Genomic DNA, 18747 nt, shown 5'->3' on the forward strand with positions numbered 1-18747 from the left:
AAGAAATGCAACCAATTTCTGTATGTTAATCTTCTATCCTGCTAACTTGCTGAATATGTTTATCAGTTCTAGTAGTTTTTGTGTGGAGTCTTTAGGGTTTTCTACATATAGTATCATATCATCTGCATATAATGACAATTTTACATCTTCCCTTCCAATTTGAATACCTTTTATTTCTTTTTCTTGTCTGATTGCTGTGGCTAAGGCTTATAATACTATGTTGAATACAAGAGGTTAGTGGGCATCCTTGTCTTGTTCCAGATTTTAGTGGGAAGGCTTTCAGCTTTTCACCATTGACTATTTTTTTTAATTAATAATTAATTAATTTATAGCTGTGTTGGGTCTTTGTTTCTGTGCGAGGGCTTTCTCTAGTTGTGGAAAGCGGGGGCCACTCTTCATCACGGTGCATGGGCCTCTCACTATCGCGGCCTCTCTTGTTGCAGAGCACAGGCTCCAGACGCGCAGGCTCAGTAATTGTGGCTACGGGCCCAGTTGCTCTGTGGCATGGGGGATCTTCCCAGACCAGGGCTCGAACCCATGTCTCCTGCATTAGCAGGCAGATTCTCAACCACTGCGCCACCAGGGAAACCCACCATTGACTATTATATTGGCTGTGGGTTTGTCATAAATAGCTTTTCTTTTTTTTTTTTTAATCAGTCATCAATTTTATACACATCACTGTATACATGTCAATCCCAATTGCCCAATTCAGTACACCACCATCCCCACCCCACCACAGTTTTCCCCCCTTGGTGTCCATACGTTTGTTCTCTACATCTGTGTCTCAAATTCTGCCCTGCAAACCGGTTCATCTGTACCATTTTTCTAGGTTCCACATACATGCGTTAATATACGATATTTGTTTTTCTCTTTCTGACTTACTTCACTCTGTATGACAGTCTCTAGATCCATCCACGGCTCAACAAATGACTCAATTTCCTTCCTTTTTATGGCTGAGTAATATTCCATTGTATATATGTACCACATCTTCTTTATCCATTCGTCTGTCGATGGGCATTTAGGTTGCTTCCATGACCTGGCTATTGTAAATAGTGCTGCAATGAACATTGGGGTGCATGTGTCGTTTTTTTTTGTTTGTTTGTTTGTTTTCACACACACACACACACACTATATTTTATTTTTACAAGAGATAAATAGACTGACACCAAGCATTGTACATGGATGACCACAACAAAAGGAACAATGATTGCAATTACCAAACATGAAACACACTCATACTATGTCATAATATTGACATTCAGTCCAGTAATCCTCCACTGTAACAGCTCCTTTACTTTGCAGTGAAAATTGATTTGTATATTCTTTGCCTCTGAGTCCTTGTGGGATTTTTTTTTTTAATTCAGACAGAAAGTCACAAAAATTATACTCATCCTCATCAGTTCACTCAGTCCCATGTAATTAATTTTTTTTTCATCTTGATCTTTTGTTAGCACTTTTATGAGTTCATCAGTTTTTCATTAGAGTTCTGAAAATTCAGTTCTGCTTATTCATTCAGTTCAGCAGTACAGTCAGTTACCAGAAACCTGTACTTGTCAGTCTTTTCCATGAATTTCTTAAAGATGAAACCCTTTTATAGGAACATATTTGCAATAGCATCACAGTACACACAGAACTGTCTGTAAATGACAAAAGACTTAAAAATGACCACAGTTAAAAATTTGATGAAAGTTCATAATAATGCAGTTGACAAGAAAATTAGTTACTTCTGAGATATACATTTTAAGGTGATAACTAGGATTATGACTTATACCATTATACCAGAACATATAAGATTTTTAGAAATTTCATGTAATGTCTGAAACATTTATATTAACATATTTCCATACAAATAACCCAATGAAAGTTTAGTATTAGTTGTTTTGTTTGTTTTTTTATACTGCAGGTTCTTATTAGGCATCAATTTTATACACATCAGTGTATACATGTCAATCCCAATAGCCCAACTCAGCACAACACCATCCCCACCCCACCGCAGTTTTCCCCCCTTGGTGTCCATATTTCCGTTCTCTACATCTGTGTCTCAACCTCTGCCCTGCAAACTGGCTCATCTGTACCATTTTTCTAGGTTCCACATACATGCGTTAATATACGATATTTGTTTTTCTCTTTCTGACTTACTTCACTCTGTATGACAGTCTCTAGATCCATCCACGTCTCAACAAATGACTCAATTTCGTTCCTTTTTATGGCTGAGTAATATTCCATTGTATATATGTACCACAACTTCTTTATCCATTCTTTTGTCGATGGGCATTTAGGTTGCTTCCATGACCTGGCTATTGTAAATAGTGCTGCAATGAACATTCGGGTGCATGTGTCTTTTTGAATTACGGTTTTCTCTGGGTATATGCCCAGTATTGGGATTGCTGGGTCATATGGTAATTCTATTTTCAGTTTTTTAAGGAACCTCCATATTGTTCTCCATAGTGGCTGTATCAATTTACATTCCCACCAACAGTGCAAGAGGGTTCCCTTTTCTCCACACCCTCTCCAGCATTTGTTGTTTGTAGATTTTCTGATGATGCCCATACTAACTGGTGTGAGGTGATACCTCATTGTAGTTTTGATTTGCATTTCTCTAATAATTAGTGATGTTGAGCATCTTTTCATGTGCTTTGTGGCCGTCTGTATGTCTTCTTTGGAGAAATGTCTATTTAGGTCTTCTGCCCATTTTTGGATTGGGTTGTTGTTTCTTTAATGTTGAGCTGAATAGCTGTTTATATATTCTGGAGATTAATCCTTTGTCCGTTGATTCGTTTGCAAATATTTTCTCCCATTCTGAGGGTTGTCTTTTTGTCTTGTTTATGGTTTCCTTTGCTGTGCAAAAGCTTTTAAGTTTCATTAGGTCCCATTTGTTTATTTTTGTTTTTATTTCCATTACTCTAGGAGGTGGATCAAAAAAGATCTTGCTGTGATTTATGTCAAAGAGTGTTCTTCCTATGTTTTCCTCTAAGAGTTTTATAGTGTCCGGTCTTACATTTAGGTCTTGAATCCATTTTGAGTATATTTTTGTGTATGGTGTTAGGGAGTATTCTAATTTCATTCTTTTACATGTAGCTGTCCAGTTTTCCCAGCACCACTTATTGAAGAGACTGTCTTTTCTCCATTGTATATCGTTGCCTCCTTTGTCATAGATTAGTTGACCATAGGTGCGTGGGTTTATCTCTGGGCTTTCTATCTTGTTCCATTGATCTATGTTTCTGTTTTTGTGCCAGTACCATATTGTCTTGATTACTGTAGCTTTGTAGTATAGTCTGAAGTCTGGGAGTCTGATTCCTCTGGCTCCGTTTTTTTCCCTCAAGGCTGCTTTGGCTATTCGGGGTCTTTTGTGTCTCCATACAAATTTTAAGATGATTTGTTCTAGTTGCATAAAAAATGCCATTGGTAATCTGATACAGATTGCACTGAATCTGTAGATTGCTTTGGGTAGTATAGTCATTTTCACAATATTGATTCTGCCAATCCAAGGACATGGTATATCTCTCCATCTGTTGGTATCATCTTTAATTTCTTTCATCAGTGTCTTATAGTTTTCTGCATTACAGCTCTTTTGTTTCCCTAGGTAGGTTTATTCCTAGGTATTTTATTCTTTTTGTTGCAATGGTAAATGGGAGTGTTTCCTTCATTTCTCTTTCAGATTTTTCATCATTAGTGTATAGGAATGCAAGAGATTTTTGTGCATTAATTTTGTATCCTGAAACTTTACCAAATTCATTGATTAGCTCTAGTAGTTTTTTGGTGGCATTTTTAGGATTCTCTATGTATAGTATCATGTCATCTGCAAACAGTGACAGTTTTACTTCTTCTTTTCCAATTTGTATTCCTTTTATTTCTTTTTCTTCTCTGATTGCCATGGCTAGGACTTCCAAAACTGTGTTGAATGATAGTGGTGAGATTGGACATCCTTGTCTCGTTCCTGATCTTAGAGGAAATGCTTTCAGTTTTTCACCATTGAGAATGATGTTTGCTGTGGGTTTGTCATATATGGCCTTTATTATGTTGAGGTAGGTTCCCTCTATGCCCACTTTCTGGAGAGTTTTTATCATAAATGGCTGTTGAATTTTGTCCAAAGCTTTTTCTGCATCTCTTGAGATGATCATATGGTTTTTATTCTTCAAATTGTTAATATGGTGTATCACATTGATTGATTTGCATATATTGAAGAATCCTTGCATCCCTGGGATAAATCCCACTTGATCATGGTGTATGATCCTTTTAATGTGTTGTTGGATTCTGTTTGCTAGTATTTTGTTTAGGATTTTTGCATCTATATTTATCAGTGATATTGATCTGTAATTTTCTTTTCTTGTAGTATCTTTTTCTGGTTTTGGTATCAGGGTGATGGTGGCCTCATAGAATGAGTTTGGGAGTGTTCCTTCCTCTGTAATTTTTTGGAAGAGTTTGAGAAGGATGGGTGTTAGCCCCTCTCTAAATGTTTGATAGAATTCACCTGTGAAGCCTTCTGGTCCTGGGTTTTTGTTTGTTGGAAGATTTTTAATCACAGTTTCAATTTCAGTGCTTGTGATTGGTCTGTTCATATTTTCTATTTCTTCCTGGTTCAGTCTCAGCAGGTTGTGCATTTCTAAGAATTTGTCCATTTCTTCCAGGTCGTCCATTTTATTGGCATGGAGTTGCTTGTAGTAATCTCTCATGATCGTTTGTATTTCTGCAGTGTCAGTTGTTACTTCTCCTTTTTCATTTCTAATTCTATTGGTTTGAGTCTTCTCCCTTTTTTTATTGATGAGTCTGGCTAATGGTTTATCAATTTTGTTTATCTTCTCAAAGAACCAGCTGTTAGTTTAGTTGATCTTTGCTACTGTTTCCTTCATTTCTTTTTCATTTATTTGTGATCTGATCTTTATGATATCTTTCCTTCAGCTAGCTTTGGGGGGTTTTTTTGTTCTTCTTTCTCTAATTGCTTTAGGTGCAAAGTTAGGTTTTTATTCGAGATGTTTCCTGTTTCTTGAGGTAGGCGTGTATTGCTATAAACTTCTCTCTTAGAACTGCTTTTGCTGCATCCCATAGGTTTTGGGTCGTGGTGTCTCCATTGTCATTTGTTTCTAGGTATTTTTTGATTTCCCTTTTGATTTCTTCAGTGATCACTTCATTATTAAGTGGTGTATTGTGTAGCCTCCATGTGTTTGTATTTTTTACAGATCTTTTCCTGTAATTGATATCTAGTCTCATAGCATTGTGGTCAGAAAAGATACTTGATACGATTTCAATTTTCTTAAATTTACCAAGGCTTGATTTGTGGCCCAAGATATGATCTATCCTGGAGAATGTTCCATGATCACTTGAGAAAAATGTGTATTCTGTTGTTTTTGGGTGGAATGTCCTATAAATATCAATTAAGTCCATCTTGTTTAATGTATCATTTAAAGCTTGTTTTTCCTTATTTATTTTCATTTTGGATGATCTGTCCATTGGTGAAAGTGGGGTGTTAAAGTCCCCTACTATAATTGTGTTACTGTCAATTTCCCCTTTTATGGCTGTTAGTATTTGCCTTATGTATGGAGGTGCTCCTATGTTGGGTACATAAATATTTACAATTGTTATATCTTATTCTTGAATCGATCCCTTGATCATTATATAGTGTCCTTTGTCTCTTGTAATAGTCTTTATTTTAAAGTCTATTTTGTCTGATATGAGAATTGCTACTCCAGCTTTCTTTTGATTTCCATTTGCATGGAATATCTTTTTCCATCCCCTCACTTTCAGTCTGTATGTGTCCCTAGGTCTGAAGTGGGTGTCTTGTAGACAGCATATATATGGGTCTTGTTTTTGTATCCATTCAGCCAGTCTGTGTCTTTTGGTGGGAGCATTTAATCCATTTACATTTAAGGTAATTATCGATATGTATGTTCCTATTCCCATTTTCTTAAATGTTTTGCGTTTGTTATTGTAGGTGTTTTCCTTCTCTTGTGTTTCTTGCCTAGTGAAGTTCCTTTAGCATTTGTTGTAAAGCTGGTTTGGTGGTGCTGAACTCTCTCAGCTTTTGCTTGTCTGTAAAGGTTTTGATTTCTCCATCAAATCTAAATGAGATCCTTGCTGGGTAGAGTAATCTTGGTTGTAGGTTCTTCCCTTTCATCACTTTAAGTATATCATGCCACTCCCTTCTGCCTTGTAGAGTTTCTGCTGGGAAATCAGCTGTTAACCTTATGGGAGTTCCCTTGTATGTTATTTGTCATTTTTCCCTTGCTGCTTTCAATAATTTTTCTTTGTCTTTTATTTTTGCCCGTTTGATTAATATGTGTCTCGGCATTTTTCTCCTTGGGTTTATCCTGAGTGGGACTCTCTGCCCTTCCTGGACTTGGGTGGCTATTTCCTTTCCCATGTTAGGGAAGTTTTCTACTATAATCTCTTCAAATACTTTCTCTGGTCCCTTCTCTCTCTCTTCTCCTTCTGGGACCCCTATAATGCGAATGTTGTTGCATTTAATGTTGTCCCAGAGGTCTCTTAGGCTATCTTCATTTCTTTTCATTCTTTTTTCTTTAGTCTGTTCCACAGCAGTGAATTCCACCATTCTGTCTTCCAGGTCACTTATCCGTTCTGCCTCAGTTATTCTGCTATTGATTCCTTCTAGTATAGTTTTCATTTCAGTTATTGTATTGTTCATCTCTGTTTGTTTGTTCTTTAATTCTTCTAGGTCTTTGTTAAACATTTCTTGCATCTTCTCGATCTTTGCCTCCATTCTTTTTCTGAGGTCCTGGATCATCTTCACTATCATTATTCTGAATTCTTTTTCTGGAAGGTTGCCTATCTCCACTTCATTTAGTTGTTTTTCTGGGGTTTTATCTTGTTCCTTCATCTGGTATATAGCCCTCTGCCTTTTCATCTTGCCTATCTTTCTGTGAATGTGGTTTTTGTTCCACAGGCTGCAGGATTGTAGTTTTTCTTGCTTCTGCTGTCTGCCCTCTGGTGGTTGAGGCTATCTAAGAGGCTTGATGGGAAGCTCTGGTGTGGGTAGAGCTCAAATAGCTTTTCTTATCTTGAGATTATGACCTCCTTTTTGAACTCCAGGTCTAGTAGACTGGTGAGGTCTGTTTCATTATTTGTTCTTTCAGGAGAATTCTCTTGTTCTTTTAATTGGGAGTAGATCCTCTTTTCATTTTACTTAAATTTCTCTGTCTCTATGATTTTAGGAGAGACAGTTATCTACTGTGATCTTGAATGGCTCTGTTTATTTGGGAGTGTCCCTGTGTAGCTTCCATGAGTCTAATATTTTTGGTGTGAAGGCTGGTTTCAGGATGAATGCCAGCCATGCCTTTTCTCAGTGTGTGCTGGCCATTATCCCCTTCATAGCAGGATGTGGATGGTGGTGTAGTATCTAGAGCCTGTGCTGGATGTGAGGTGGGGGGTTCCTCTCTGCTCCATGTCATGGCCCTGTCAGGGGCAGGGTGTGCTCCCCAGTTGTTGGAGTAGAAGCCTTGAGGGTTGGGCTTGATCAGCCTCTGTTTTCCTTGAGTACATGCCCTGCCCCAAAGGTGAGTGCTGAAGAAAGTGAGGCCTGTGTGATTACAGAGGACCTATGTTCCACCTGTGTAGGCATCTACAGCTCCACTCAGAGGCAGCCCAAGATTGTGTCCCCATTGTGTTTATCCCAGATCTTGTGTAAGACTGTGGCATGGAATGGGCTGGGCCTGGAGGTTGGGGGGTTGTGGCTGCAGGGACTGAGGTGGCTGCGCTGCCACCTGAGATCTGGGCTGCCTCTGTGGCAGACCTCACCCAGGACCTGTCTGCCCCAGATCTAGTGCTGAGCTGGAAGACAAACCACTGCGTACTCCTGAGCATGCTCACAATGGCCATTGCAGCCCCAACTGGACCACACCCCAGGCCCTCTGGGCTGTTTCTGCCTAGCTAGATCATGTCCTCTCCCAGGGCCTGTCTGCTCAAGATTCATCGCTTGGCCCTTGCACACTCCTGTTGTGCCACAGTGGACACACACTAATGTTTGCTTTGTTTACACCTGTTGCTCTGAGCCCTCGCTGACTATGGCATCTGAAGCTACTCCTAGATCACACCCCAGCTGTCCTGGTCTGTCTCTGCACGACTAGATCTAGTCTCTGGCAAGGTTTTGTGCCAGGTTGTGATGTGGAGTGAGTGGGGCCAGGGCATTTGCCCCTTTGGACTGGGAAATACAGCAAGGGGGCTGCTCCCAGTGCAACACTCTCTGCCCTGATTGTCAGCAAGCCAGCATGCACTGCTGGTGAGTACAGTCTAGTCTTCTCCAACCCTTCTGTCTCAGCAGATTTCCCAAGAGGCAAGGGGGCCTGGCCACTCCATGCAGGACCCCAGGACTAGGATGCCAAGATTGTGACTCGACCTGCTCACTCCCCAGGGCAAGGGTCTACCCTTGTGGACCTTCTCCTCCTTGCAGATCCCACCAAGGGGCCCAGGTGCTGACCCAAGTCTTCTTTTTTTCCCCTTCCTACCCAATTAATTACATGTAGATCTTTCTTGCAGCTTTCGTTTACAGGAGTTCTGCCACTTTTCAAGGAGAAGTGCTCCACATGTAGATGTATTTTTGATATGTCTGTTGGGGAGAGGAGCTCCATATCCATCTACTCCACCATTTTGATTCTGCTTCGGACAGTGAGCTTTTAATGACAGTCTGTCTTTCCTGTTTTTACACACTCACCCTGAGGACTGGTATAGAAATTAGAAACTAAGCAGGTGAAGAAAACTTTATTTCTTTATACATATTTTGCTTTAATAGCCACCAAAAAGACTGTTTCATTTCCTCCCACTGACCCTATCCACCAGTTATGTTAGCCTTCAACATATCGCTATAGCAACATATATAAATATATATCATACATTTATACACACATACACACATTCTAAAGCACTGTGAAGACACAGACTAGGCTTTAGCAACTGGGGGTTGCTCACATGTCACTTAAAAATGATCACTGACTTGCTTTACACAAGACTTTCAATGGGCTTGGTGTGGCCATTAGTCCCTAGTTCCCAGAGGGAAGCTGGGATGACAAAATGGGACAGCATATTTAGAGTAAGGTCAGTATACTTTTGGGGGATCATAATAGAATAGAAATAGGACATCTAGGCTAAGCATGAGATGGCATCTGGAAATCACTGCTCTCACCACGTGCATTCAAATAACTCAGGCGCTGCAGTGTACACCAATCCGCAGCCTGTGACCCAGCTCGCTGGCCCAGGTTAGGTCTGCCAACACTGTCCTGCAGGGCACCGCTGCTCAGTCCTGTGTTTTTAGATCTGCTGTGGAGCTCCAGTGTGGGGACCACATGCTCCATTGCTAGGAAGCAGGTCCCGTTTCCCCCGAGTTGACCCTCGGAGGATGAGGCGAGAAATGTGCTGATGCTGGCTCCCAAGCCCCTGGGGCGTTCAGAAGCAGTGTCACAAGGTCTTCTAAAAACTATGCCTGTTTTGCTTAGTGCTGGGCCCAGTGGACTTTGGCTGGTTGTTCCTCAACAACTGCAGGAGAGGCCCTCTGCCTTTCGCCCTGCCCCACCAGGCCACATCTTGAACTCCTTTCAGACCCTCCAGAAGGTGTGGAGGAGTGGGACCCAGATCCTAGTCAGCAGACAGGGAGCTTCAAAGAAGGGGGGCAGGCCCATCCTCCCTGCTGTTTTAAGGACCTCTGGTGGCTTCGCTTCTTGCTTGGCTCCTGGAAGGCGAGGGTCACAGGACTGGGGTGCATGGCAGAGCCCTTAGGGATTTCACCTGCAGACGAAAATAACACAAAGTAAGAGTCCATTATCAGGACCTGCTGGTGGCTAGCTGAGGCTGGAGAGAGTGCTGAGTGGTGACAGAAGCCGGGAGCACGCTGAGAGCCTGTCACGAGGATGAGCTGAGGGGACGCGCTGAGGTCTGGAGGAGCATCTGGGGCCACCAGGTTAGAGGAAAAGCTTCCCACCACCTCCTGTGGTCATATCTCTGCTCGAAGCCACTGCACAGCAGGTGGCCGGATCCTACCACTCCCTCTTCAGGGGTCAGTTCACTCTCCAATTCACTTTGGAGCAAAAGGATGGCTTTTGCGATCTCCCAGGAAAAGAAGTGCTTAGTATGAAACAGGCACATATAGAAACACCCTGCTGTAGGAAGGAGAGGATATTTTGCAGGGACGTCCCCCTGCTAAATTTATGTTCCGTTTGCTTGATGAGGAGCGGGAGGGGCCAGGTCAGCAGGGACCTCAGAGATCATCTAAGTCTAGTGCCCCCTCTTACAGATGAGGGTCAGCAGGCTCACAGAGACTGGAGCCAGCCAAAGCCACACAGCCACTTAGTGACAAGCCTGAGATTAGATCCCAGGCCTTGGGCCCTTTCCAGTGGCCTAGGGGAAGTGGGAAGGATACTTCCAAACTGGGGAAGCCAGCAGGTATGAGAGGCTGTTGGGTTACCTTTGCTGAGGCAGGAATAAGGTTTTACAGAGGCAATCTTGTAAGTGTTCTTCTAAAAAGGCTCAGGAAAGAGAGGAATCATCAGAGAAAAACAGAAGAAATTAGCAGAACAAACAAACAAACGAAACAGAGTTAAATTATGGCCCAACCCGTTTTCATACTGTGGGATCAACATTCTCTTAGGTTACAATTTAGGAACATTCCTAGGAATGTGCTTAATTGCTTATGGCAAAGCTTTAAAGTCCAAGGTAAAAGGTTTAGTTTTTGATTTTTAGGCCATTTCTAAGACCTCAAGTTTTTCATCAAAGCAGTTGCTAGAGAATGTGTTAGTGTTTTAAATAAAAGTAGAGAAGGTCTGCCATAGAGATAAGTTCCCTTTAAGTTTCAGTTTTAAGTTTCCCTTTAAGTTTCAGTTTTTACTTATTACTAAATTCTCTTTCAGATCAATAAGACCCAAGGATTTTCTTATGTGTTGTTGCTTAAAGAAAAAGAGATATCAAAATCAAATTGCTGTTTTCAGCCCAATACTGTGCAGTGAAATCAACTTATTAGGTTGCATCTTTCCATTATTTTTTCATATAATGGTATAGGAAACCCCAGAACACATGACTGGCCTCAGGATCCCTTTACTGAAAGCTCCTTCAAAGGCAGACCCCATATGTCCTCTGACCTCGAGAATCAACTGAACTGCATTTCTCCCCATTCCTGACCTGGCATAAAGGAGACAGAATTGGAGTAAGGAGAGAAGATGATGACAAAGTAAGAGTCAACCGAGAGGTCAAGGGAGGTTGCTGATTGGGGTGGAGGGCTGATGGGGATGGACTCTAGAGGGATGCTCATTGAGGACCTGAGCTCCCACAGATGGACCGAAATCTCCTCCTGGAAGGTCAGAGCAGGTCAAGGATCACCTGCACACTCTGATGACAGATGGTGATAAGTTTGGGGCGGGCTCTATGGCTCCGACTGGTGCAGTAGTTTCCTTACCTCCAAATTTGTCCTTGCCTTCTTCAAAACATCGTGTGTCCTGGTCACTGAAACAAGAAAGCAGCCCCAAAGGCAGAAATTACCAGTGGGCCCACGCTTGCGTTGGGTTTGTGTTCTAAAGCTTGTCTTTCTGCACACTCAGCTCGGGGTCTCCTGCTGCCCCCCCACCCCGTGTCCCCTCCTCTGCCTCCACGATTACTGATGGCACAGGAGGTTTAGAGACGTCACATCAGCCTCCCCCGTCCCCTAACCTCTCTGGTCTCTGTCCATTCACAGCACAGGTGGAGAACCTGGAAGGACCCCCATTTCCTGTCCCATTCCCTGGCTGGGGGCACCCACACTGGCTGAGGATAAACTGTTCCATGCTCTCCTTCTGCTGGTTGGCGGTCTTCAGATGCTCAGCTGTGCTCTGAAGGAGACTCTCCTGTTTGGATAGTTTGGTTCTCAGTTCCAGAAGCTCCCTTTTCATGGACTCTCCCTGGGAAGAAAAACAGGCTCTCTGTCAATGGTCAGAAGGCCTAAAGCACCCTGTGTTTGGTGGCTCTTTACAACTCCAAATAGGATTCTACAGTCTTCTCAAGTATTTTTGGAGCAGATTTCCCTCGTTAAAGCCTCTCAATCCCTCCGGCAGGTGATGGCTCAGGATGGGCCATGAGGTGGGAACACTGAGGACCTGGAAGCCCCCGTGCAGATTAGCACAGGCTACACTCCTGTTGCTGCAGAGAACCTGACTCCAGGCCACACTGAAACTCCCAGCTGTGAACAAGAGCTCAGATTTCGTGCTGACATAGTTATATCACTTGGACATCACAAGTAAGACTTGGTCGTTAGGAATATTATACCTGGATATCATGCCTGGGGAGACAGGGCTGGCCTGAGACAGTAAGTTTGTAAATATATCTGCCAACCACAAGATGGCAAAATGCTCCCTCCTTGGAATTAACATAATTGGGGCCCCTAAAGTGTCAGTGATCTTAGTCTGGAGTTGGAACCCCTGGAAGGGATCCTGAAACCTGCCTATCCAAGGTCACCAACCAGAAAGCAGTCGGAGATCTGAGAGCACCTGGGGGAGGCTGACTCTCCCCAGGCCTGACCCTGAGATGCAGATGTAAGTGATTTTCTGGGATTCCAGGGGAGGGCTACAAGAGGCTGGGTGACTCCTGGTGACATTCTGTGATCCTGCCTGACTATGTGGACCTGGAGGTGGGGGTGGGCTAGGAAGGGAAAGGAGATGTTGATGTTTTAACATGGCCCTGAACTTCAGCGCAGCCAAACTTCAGAAAGTTAAAGAAACGGAACATTTATGGGTTACCAGGGCTCTTGTGTCTCTGCCTCCTCCATGTCCTTTCCTTCCGCTCTTTGATTACTTATCTGGGGGTCAGGGCCGGGTGGAGAGGGGATGGAGTCAGAGCTGCACTGAAAGCAGCCACCATGGAGGAGAGGTCTCCCTCCAGGGACGCCCCCCTCAGGTCCCCTTTGTCCCAGCTGCCCATTCGGCTCCTGATCTTCAGGATCTGCAGACCAAGGAGGCAGAAGGATATTTGGGGGCAGAACCAGTAGGGGATGCTGGCTTCTTACCGCTTTGCTGTCCAGCGCAGGGCCGTGGGAGCTTGGCAAGGCTGCTCGCCAGAACATGGTGAGGAGGGAGGCCGACTCCTCCAGTCGGTGGTGAAGGGTGTTGGCGCTGTTCCTGAGCTCGTGGATGCCTTCACTGCTCATCACCTGGGAGAAGGGGGAGGTAGCCATGGGCATCCCCGGGGCTGAGAGATCACGTTTTTTTTTTGCTGAACATAGGCCTCAGCTTCCTTTGTGGGTGAGGCATAGACACAGGCCTGCTTAAACCTGTGAAATCCTTTTCTAACCTGGAAGCCAAGGTTCTCTGACCTCAGCAGGGACCTCTCGATTTGCAAGAATTCATGTGACTCCAGCTTTCCCCACACTCTTTAGCTTCTAGTCCTGCTTCATGCTCCAGAGTCTAAGGCCCCTATTTTTGCACTGGCCCCCCTCGTCCTTCCCTAAATCACACCTTGTGCTTCAAATGGGCTGCACCACTGGTAGCTTGAAGGACTGAGGTGCCTCTCCCTTTACCTGGCATGTTCTCCCCCGAGAACTTACATATCCCCTGGTGGCACCCCCCCATGAACCTGTTACTTTCCTTGCCTGGGATAACAGCCGATTCTGGGTTCATACCCTCACACCCAGAGCCCTTGTAACCTTGTGCCTGGAGCCCCTGGTTATATTTATTTACTCAGGTGTGGGGATCCCTCTCTATCGTGGGGGCCCCTGGGGGCAGGGCTGTCCCTGTATGCCTGTGCATCTCCAGTAGCTCAGACAGCACAGCAGCTAGTACCTGGACCTCTGCCTGGGGAAGGGCTCTGAGAAGCCTTGCTGCTTGCTCTCCCCCCTTGCTCAATGTGAGCAGAGAAATCCCATGGCTGCCACCCTTCTCACCCCTTCCACTTATTTGGCCCATATGGATGCAGATTCTCATTTTCCAGCCAACTGATTAAGTGATTTTATTCTGTCCACAGATGGTCATATTCCAGCATGACTTTAGCAGATAATAAGCTACCAAAGGGTACTCAGTACAGCATTGTGTGTATGTTGACGCTTAACGTGCTCTACTGATGAGGACGGCGATGCTGCACATGCTTTTCTGTGGTTCTGAGGGGAAATAGCAAGTGAGCTACATCTGGAACAGAGCAGAGCTTGTAGTGAAATTAGCAGCTGAAGATAAAAGGCCTAGCTGGATATAAATGGAAGATGTATCCTCAGCTGATGGGAGATGTGGAGCAGGAAAAAAAAAATAGAGGGAGAAGAAGCTAAAATCAGAAGAAGAAAGGGCCTAAGGAAAAGGTGCACCTAAGAGCTAAAACGGGATTACCTCTGCGCCTGGAGCTTCAAGGCTAGGGAAGTTGCAGGTTGATCTCATGATCGACGCTATCTTCTTGACCAGCAGTCTGCCCTCCCCAATCTGCTGTCTCAGGGCATTGTAGTCATCAATGTGGCCAATGACATGGCGGCCATGCTTATTGGCAAAGGAGCCATCAGTAGCATCACCCTCCAGCTTGGGAGGGTTCTTCATTACTGGAGAAGCATCCAAACCCAGCTCTGAAGAATAAAACCACAATAACACAGAATCTACTGTTATTCATAATCATCCTCAGTTCAATCCAAAATGGACATCAAATAGTGAAAGAGGCCAGAAACAAGAATGACAGTCTTGGCAAGTACAAGTGTGAAGTCCATAGATATTCTGGGTTCTATATTTTTATAATCTTTCTTACATCATCTCATAATGATAAAATTGCCAGGAGGCAAATTTTATCCTTATTGACAAATGAAATATTCAGGACAAATTTAAAAATTTTTAAATTTGGGGGTTGAGAAGACACAGACAAGGAAATTAAGCTGGATACAGAGAGCACTTTCAAGAAGGAAGAGATTATAGTGCAATGAAGAAATACCAGAGCAATAGGAAAACCACAGGAGGAAGAATAATGATTAAAAAAGGCAGCCACAGGAGGTGGAATAAGTAGGGCTAAAGGCCGTGGGACATGCAGAGAAAAATCTCTAAATTCAGATAATGTGCATATAGAGAACCAAAGGTTACTTGCTTTAGTCATTTTCCATCATTAGACCCTGAGTCCTGTAGTTGCCCTATTTACCATTTGTCCTATTGAAGGTTGTGGTCTCTGAGCCATGAGCAGCGGAAGAAGAGCTGGGGAAGACCAGAATTGGAGAATTCATGCCCACATCCCGAACTGGAGGGGAGGCAACTGAATCTACGGAGTAAAGATAACCACAACTTTAGGAACCCTGGAATACACTGCTCCCCAAACATATGCACAGCCTACCTTCACTACTGGAGATCTAAGGCAACATGACTCTCCTCTTACATAACCATCACCCATGTACCACAGTCAAAAGCAGTGGCAAACAAACCACTTAATTTGGAGCAAGATGTTCCTGTAATTGAACGCTGTTCCATGAGAAAGCAACTTCTAGTTTGAAAAATTATTAGATATATTTTTCTAACCCCTGATTTGAATATAATATTGTATGCAGTGTGTCTAACACAATGCTTTTTAACTAAATATAAATACATATAAATATATGTAGTATATATGTTAAAAATATTTGATCAAAGAATGAATGGATTTATGGGAGATTAAACTCAGCACTCTAATCACCATTCTGATGAGTCAGTGCTGGAAAATATGTAGTAGTATAAGAAAGAGACATACTGGAAAGCATGTAGTAGTATAAGAAGAATAGGAGACATAAGCCTTGGTGAGTTTGAGATGCCCTATTGGAGACCAGGCAGCAATCCTCCAGGGGAGGAATTGGAAAATATCACGAAGAGACAGAAATGATCCTGCTCAGGCAAATGTGGCTTAGAACCTGCTTTCCACCTCAGGCCTCTGTGCTGTATGATGATGAGGAGGAGTGACTGAGCCAGTTCGGATGAGCCCTGGCTGGTGCTGTGGGGAGGCTCTGAGAGGGGAAAGCATGAGAGGAAAGAGAAGCAACACTGAGACAGAGCATAGTGAGGTGGGAGGAACACAGCAGATCAAAACTTCTGCTTCGAATCTTGGGTTGGCCTCTTAACGCCTGTAAACCTTAGCATGTCAATTGTCTCAGTGCCTACGTTTTCTCATGAGAAATACAGAGATAGTAAAATCTGCCCTAGCTCTGATGAAATTATTTGAAAATTTATTTGAAAACGTGGTAAATTTTAAAGCACTCTGCAAATATAAAGAATAGGCATTAATACATACAGCTGTTAACTGTTGAGCACTTATTGCATCAGGCACTAGTAAATTATTTCACTTAATGCTCCATATAACTATGCACAGTGTATATTATTATAATCCTCATGTTAAAGATGAAGAAACTAAGGCTTAAATACCTGAGGAGCTTAAACACAAGGCAAACAACATATAAGTTGGAGCCAGATCTGACCCTAAATCCCATGCTCTCAAGACACTGTATTGAAGCATCTTCGATTTCACCCTGACCTTAAGGAGTGTGGAAGAGGCGAGATTGTCCCTTCCACCGTAGACATCCTGGGGACCTCCCCATTGGCTGAGGGCTTCCTGATTCCCTTTTCCTTCCTACCTTGGAAGAGCAGCTGCTTGTTTCCAGGGTCAGTGTTGGTGGGGAATTTCTGGTTAACAGAGGAGGGGCTGAGGCTGGTTTTGCTGGCACCACCATCCAACTGCTGCTCGAGCTGTAGTCGCAGACAGTTGTTCACCTGAATGCTCTGCTCCAGCTGCCCTCTCAAAGCTTGGATCTCTGCCACCAGGTGGCTCAAGTCACTGTTCAAAGGGACTTGGTGACAGGCATCCCAGGTGTAAGCTGAAAGAGAGAGAACGTGGAGTCTGGTGGCACTGAACCAAGTATTTCTAAGCATTTGTCAGAACACTCCTCTGACATTCCTTTCTGCCAAGGACCCCACTGTAATTTCAGGGTCCCAGGAACACACCTGTGATGGATATGTCACTTTTCCTGTGCAGGGCCTGGCACACACTGAGATGGCAAACACTCCAGCATGGAGTTTCCTTGGAGGCTCAAATGACCCTCGTCCATCTAGAGGCCATTTGATTGGCAGATAAGTCAAGCCTGTTATTCACCTTATTAACGTCAATCCTGCAGGCTAGACAGCAGGGTCTTCCAGGGCAGGAGATCAATACTGAACTAGAGAAGGGGAGGGGCTGAGGGAGAAGGAGATGTGATGACCTCCACATTCAGGAATCAAAGGGAGAGGAGGAGGAAGGCATCAGGGCTTTGGGCAGCATGTAAGAATGGGAGTGGGGTACCACAGACCAGGGATCATAACTAACTGGACTGCTCAAGTTCTTCTAGTTTTTTTTTTACCTCCACTCACCACTCATAGCCTGTTTCTATGTACTGGGGGAAGAAGAGATCCAAGAAATATTCTACAAGACCACAATTGCTCATCTAAAAACGTTGACGCCAAATGTAGTTAAAAAGAATTTGTTTTGGTTTTTAGCAAGGCTATAGGATGCATATACCATATAATACATGCACCCAGTTGCATCAGGGCCACAGGCCTTAACCAAACACATTAATATTTCTGCAATGAGCTATATGAATATTCTCACTAAATGGGATAAATGAAGAGGAGTGCAGGACAAGATGGCAGAGTAGAAGGACTTGAGCTCACCTCCTCTCATGAAAACACCAAAATCACAACTAACTGCTGAACAACCATCAACAAAAAACACTGGAACCTACCAAAAAAGATATTCTGCATCCAAAGACAAAGAAGAAGCCACAACGAGATGGTAGGAGGGGTGCTTTCATGATATAATCAAATCCCATATCCGCTTCCACAAACTGGAAAATAATTATATTGCAGAGGTCCTCCCACAGGAGTGAGAGTTCTGAGCCCCATGTCAGGCTCCCCAGCCTGGGGTACTGTAATAGGGAGGAGGAGCTACCAGAGCATTTGGTTTTGAAGGCCAGTGGGGCTTGAGTGTAGGATCTCCACAGGACTGTGAGAAACAGAGACTTCAGTCTTAGAGAGTGCAAAATGGTTTCATGAGCACTGGGACCCAGGGCAAAGCAATGACTCCATAGGAGCCTGGGCCAGACCTACCTGCAGGTCTTGGAGGGTCTCCTGAGGAGGCAGGAGTCAGCTGTGGCTCACTGTGGGGACAAGAACACTGGTGGTGGAGGCCCCAGGGAATATTCAACAGCATGAGCTCTCCTAGAGGTCGCCATTTTGGCACTGAGACCTGGCCCCACCCAACAGCCTGCAGGCTCCAATGCTGGGATGCCTCAGGCCAAACAACCAACAGGGTGGGAACACAGCACCACCCATCAGCAGACAGCCTGCATAAAGTCGTCCAGAGTCCACTGTTCCCTCTAAACATACCCCATGACTTGGCCCTGCCCACCAGATGGACAAGACCCAACTCCACCCACAAGTGGGCAGGCACCAGTCACTCCCACCAGGAATCCTGCACAAGCCCCTGGACCAACCTCACCCACCAGGGGGCAGACATCAGAAGCAAGAAGAACTACAATCCTGCAGCCTGTGGAAAGGAGACAACAAACACAGAAAGTTAGACAAAATGAGAAAGCAGAGAAATATGTTCCACACGAAGGAACAAGATAAAACCCCAGAAGAACAACTAAGTGAAGTGGAGACAGGCAATCTACCTGAAAAAGAATTCAGAGTAATGATAGTAAAGATGATTCAAAATCACGGAAAAAGAATGCAGGCACAGATTGAGAAGATAGAAATGTTTAACAAAGACCTAGAAGAACTAAAGAACAAACAAACAGAGTTGAACAACACAATAACTGAAATGAAAAATACACTAGAA

General features: G+C 43.8%; 1 protein-coding gene across 35 annotated transcripts in view; it reads right to left on the reverse strand.

Moving 5' to 3' along the window:
• Positions 1 to 8693: 8693 nt before the first annotated feature.
• Positions 8694 to 18747, reverse strand: part of PDE4DIP (phosphodiesterase 4D interacting protein) — a 213658-nt gene continuing 203604 nt past the window's right edge. For 10 of the 35 annotated variants that reach the window (XM_082368421.1, XM_082368426.1, XM_082368420.1 and 7 more), the window contains 7 exons: positions 16511 to 16750; positions 15058 to 15174; positions 14274 to 14500; positions 12968 to 13111; positions 11641 to 11867; positions 11390 to 11436; positions 8694 to 9729 (listed from right to left, as the gene is read on the reverse strand). In XM_082368421.1, coding sequence (XP_082224547.1) covers positions 9584 to 9729; positions 11390 to 11436; positions 11641 to 11867; positions 12968 to 13111; positions 14274 to 14500; positions 15058 to 15174; positions 16511 to 16750 — 1148 coding nt within the window. In that variant the 3' untranslated portion in view covers positions 8694 to 9583. Of the gene's footprint in view, positions 9730 to 10405; positions 10467 to 11389; positions 11437 to 11640; positions 11868 to 12967; positions 13112 to 14273; positions 14501 to 15057; positions 15175 to 16510; positions 16751 to 18747 lie in introns of all 35 variants that reach the window. The other 25 variants (XM_082368437.1, XM_082368436.1, XM_082368428.1 and 22 more) reach the window with 10 other exon arrangements.

Source organism: Balaenoptera borealis (genome assembly GCF_965194805.1).
Source record: "Balaenoptera borealis genome assembly, chromosome: 1".
Lineage (NCBI taxonomy): Eukaryota > Metazoa > Chordata > Mammalia > Artiodactyla > Balaenopteridae > Balaenoptera > Balaenoptera borealis.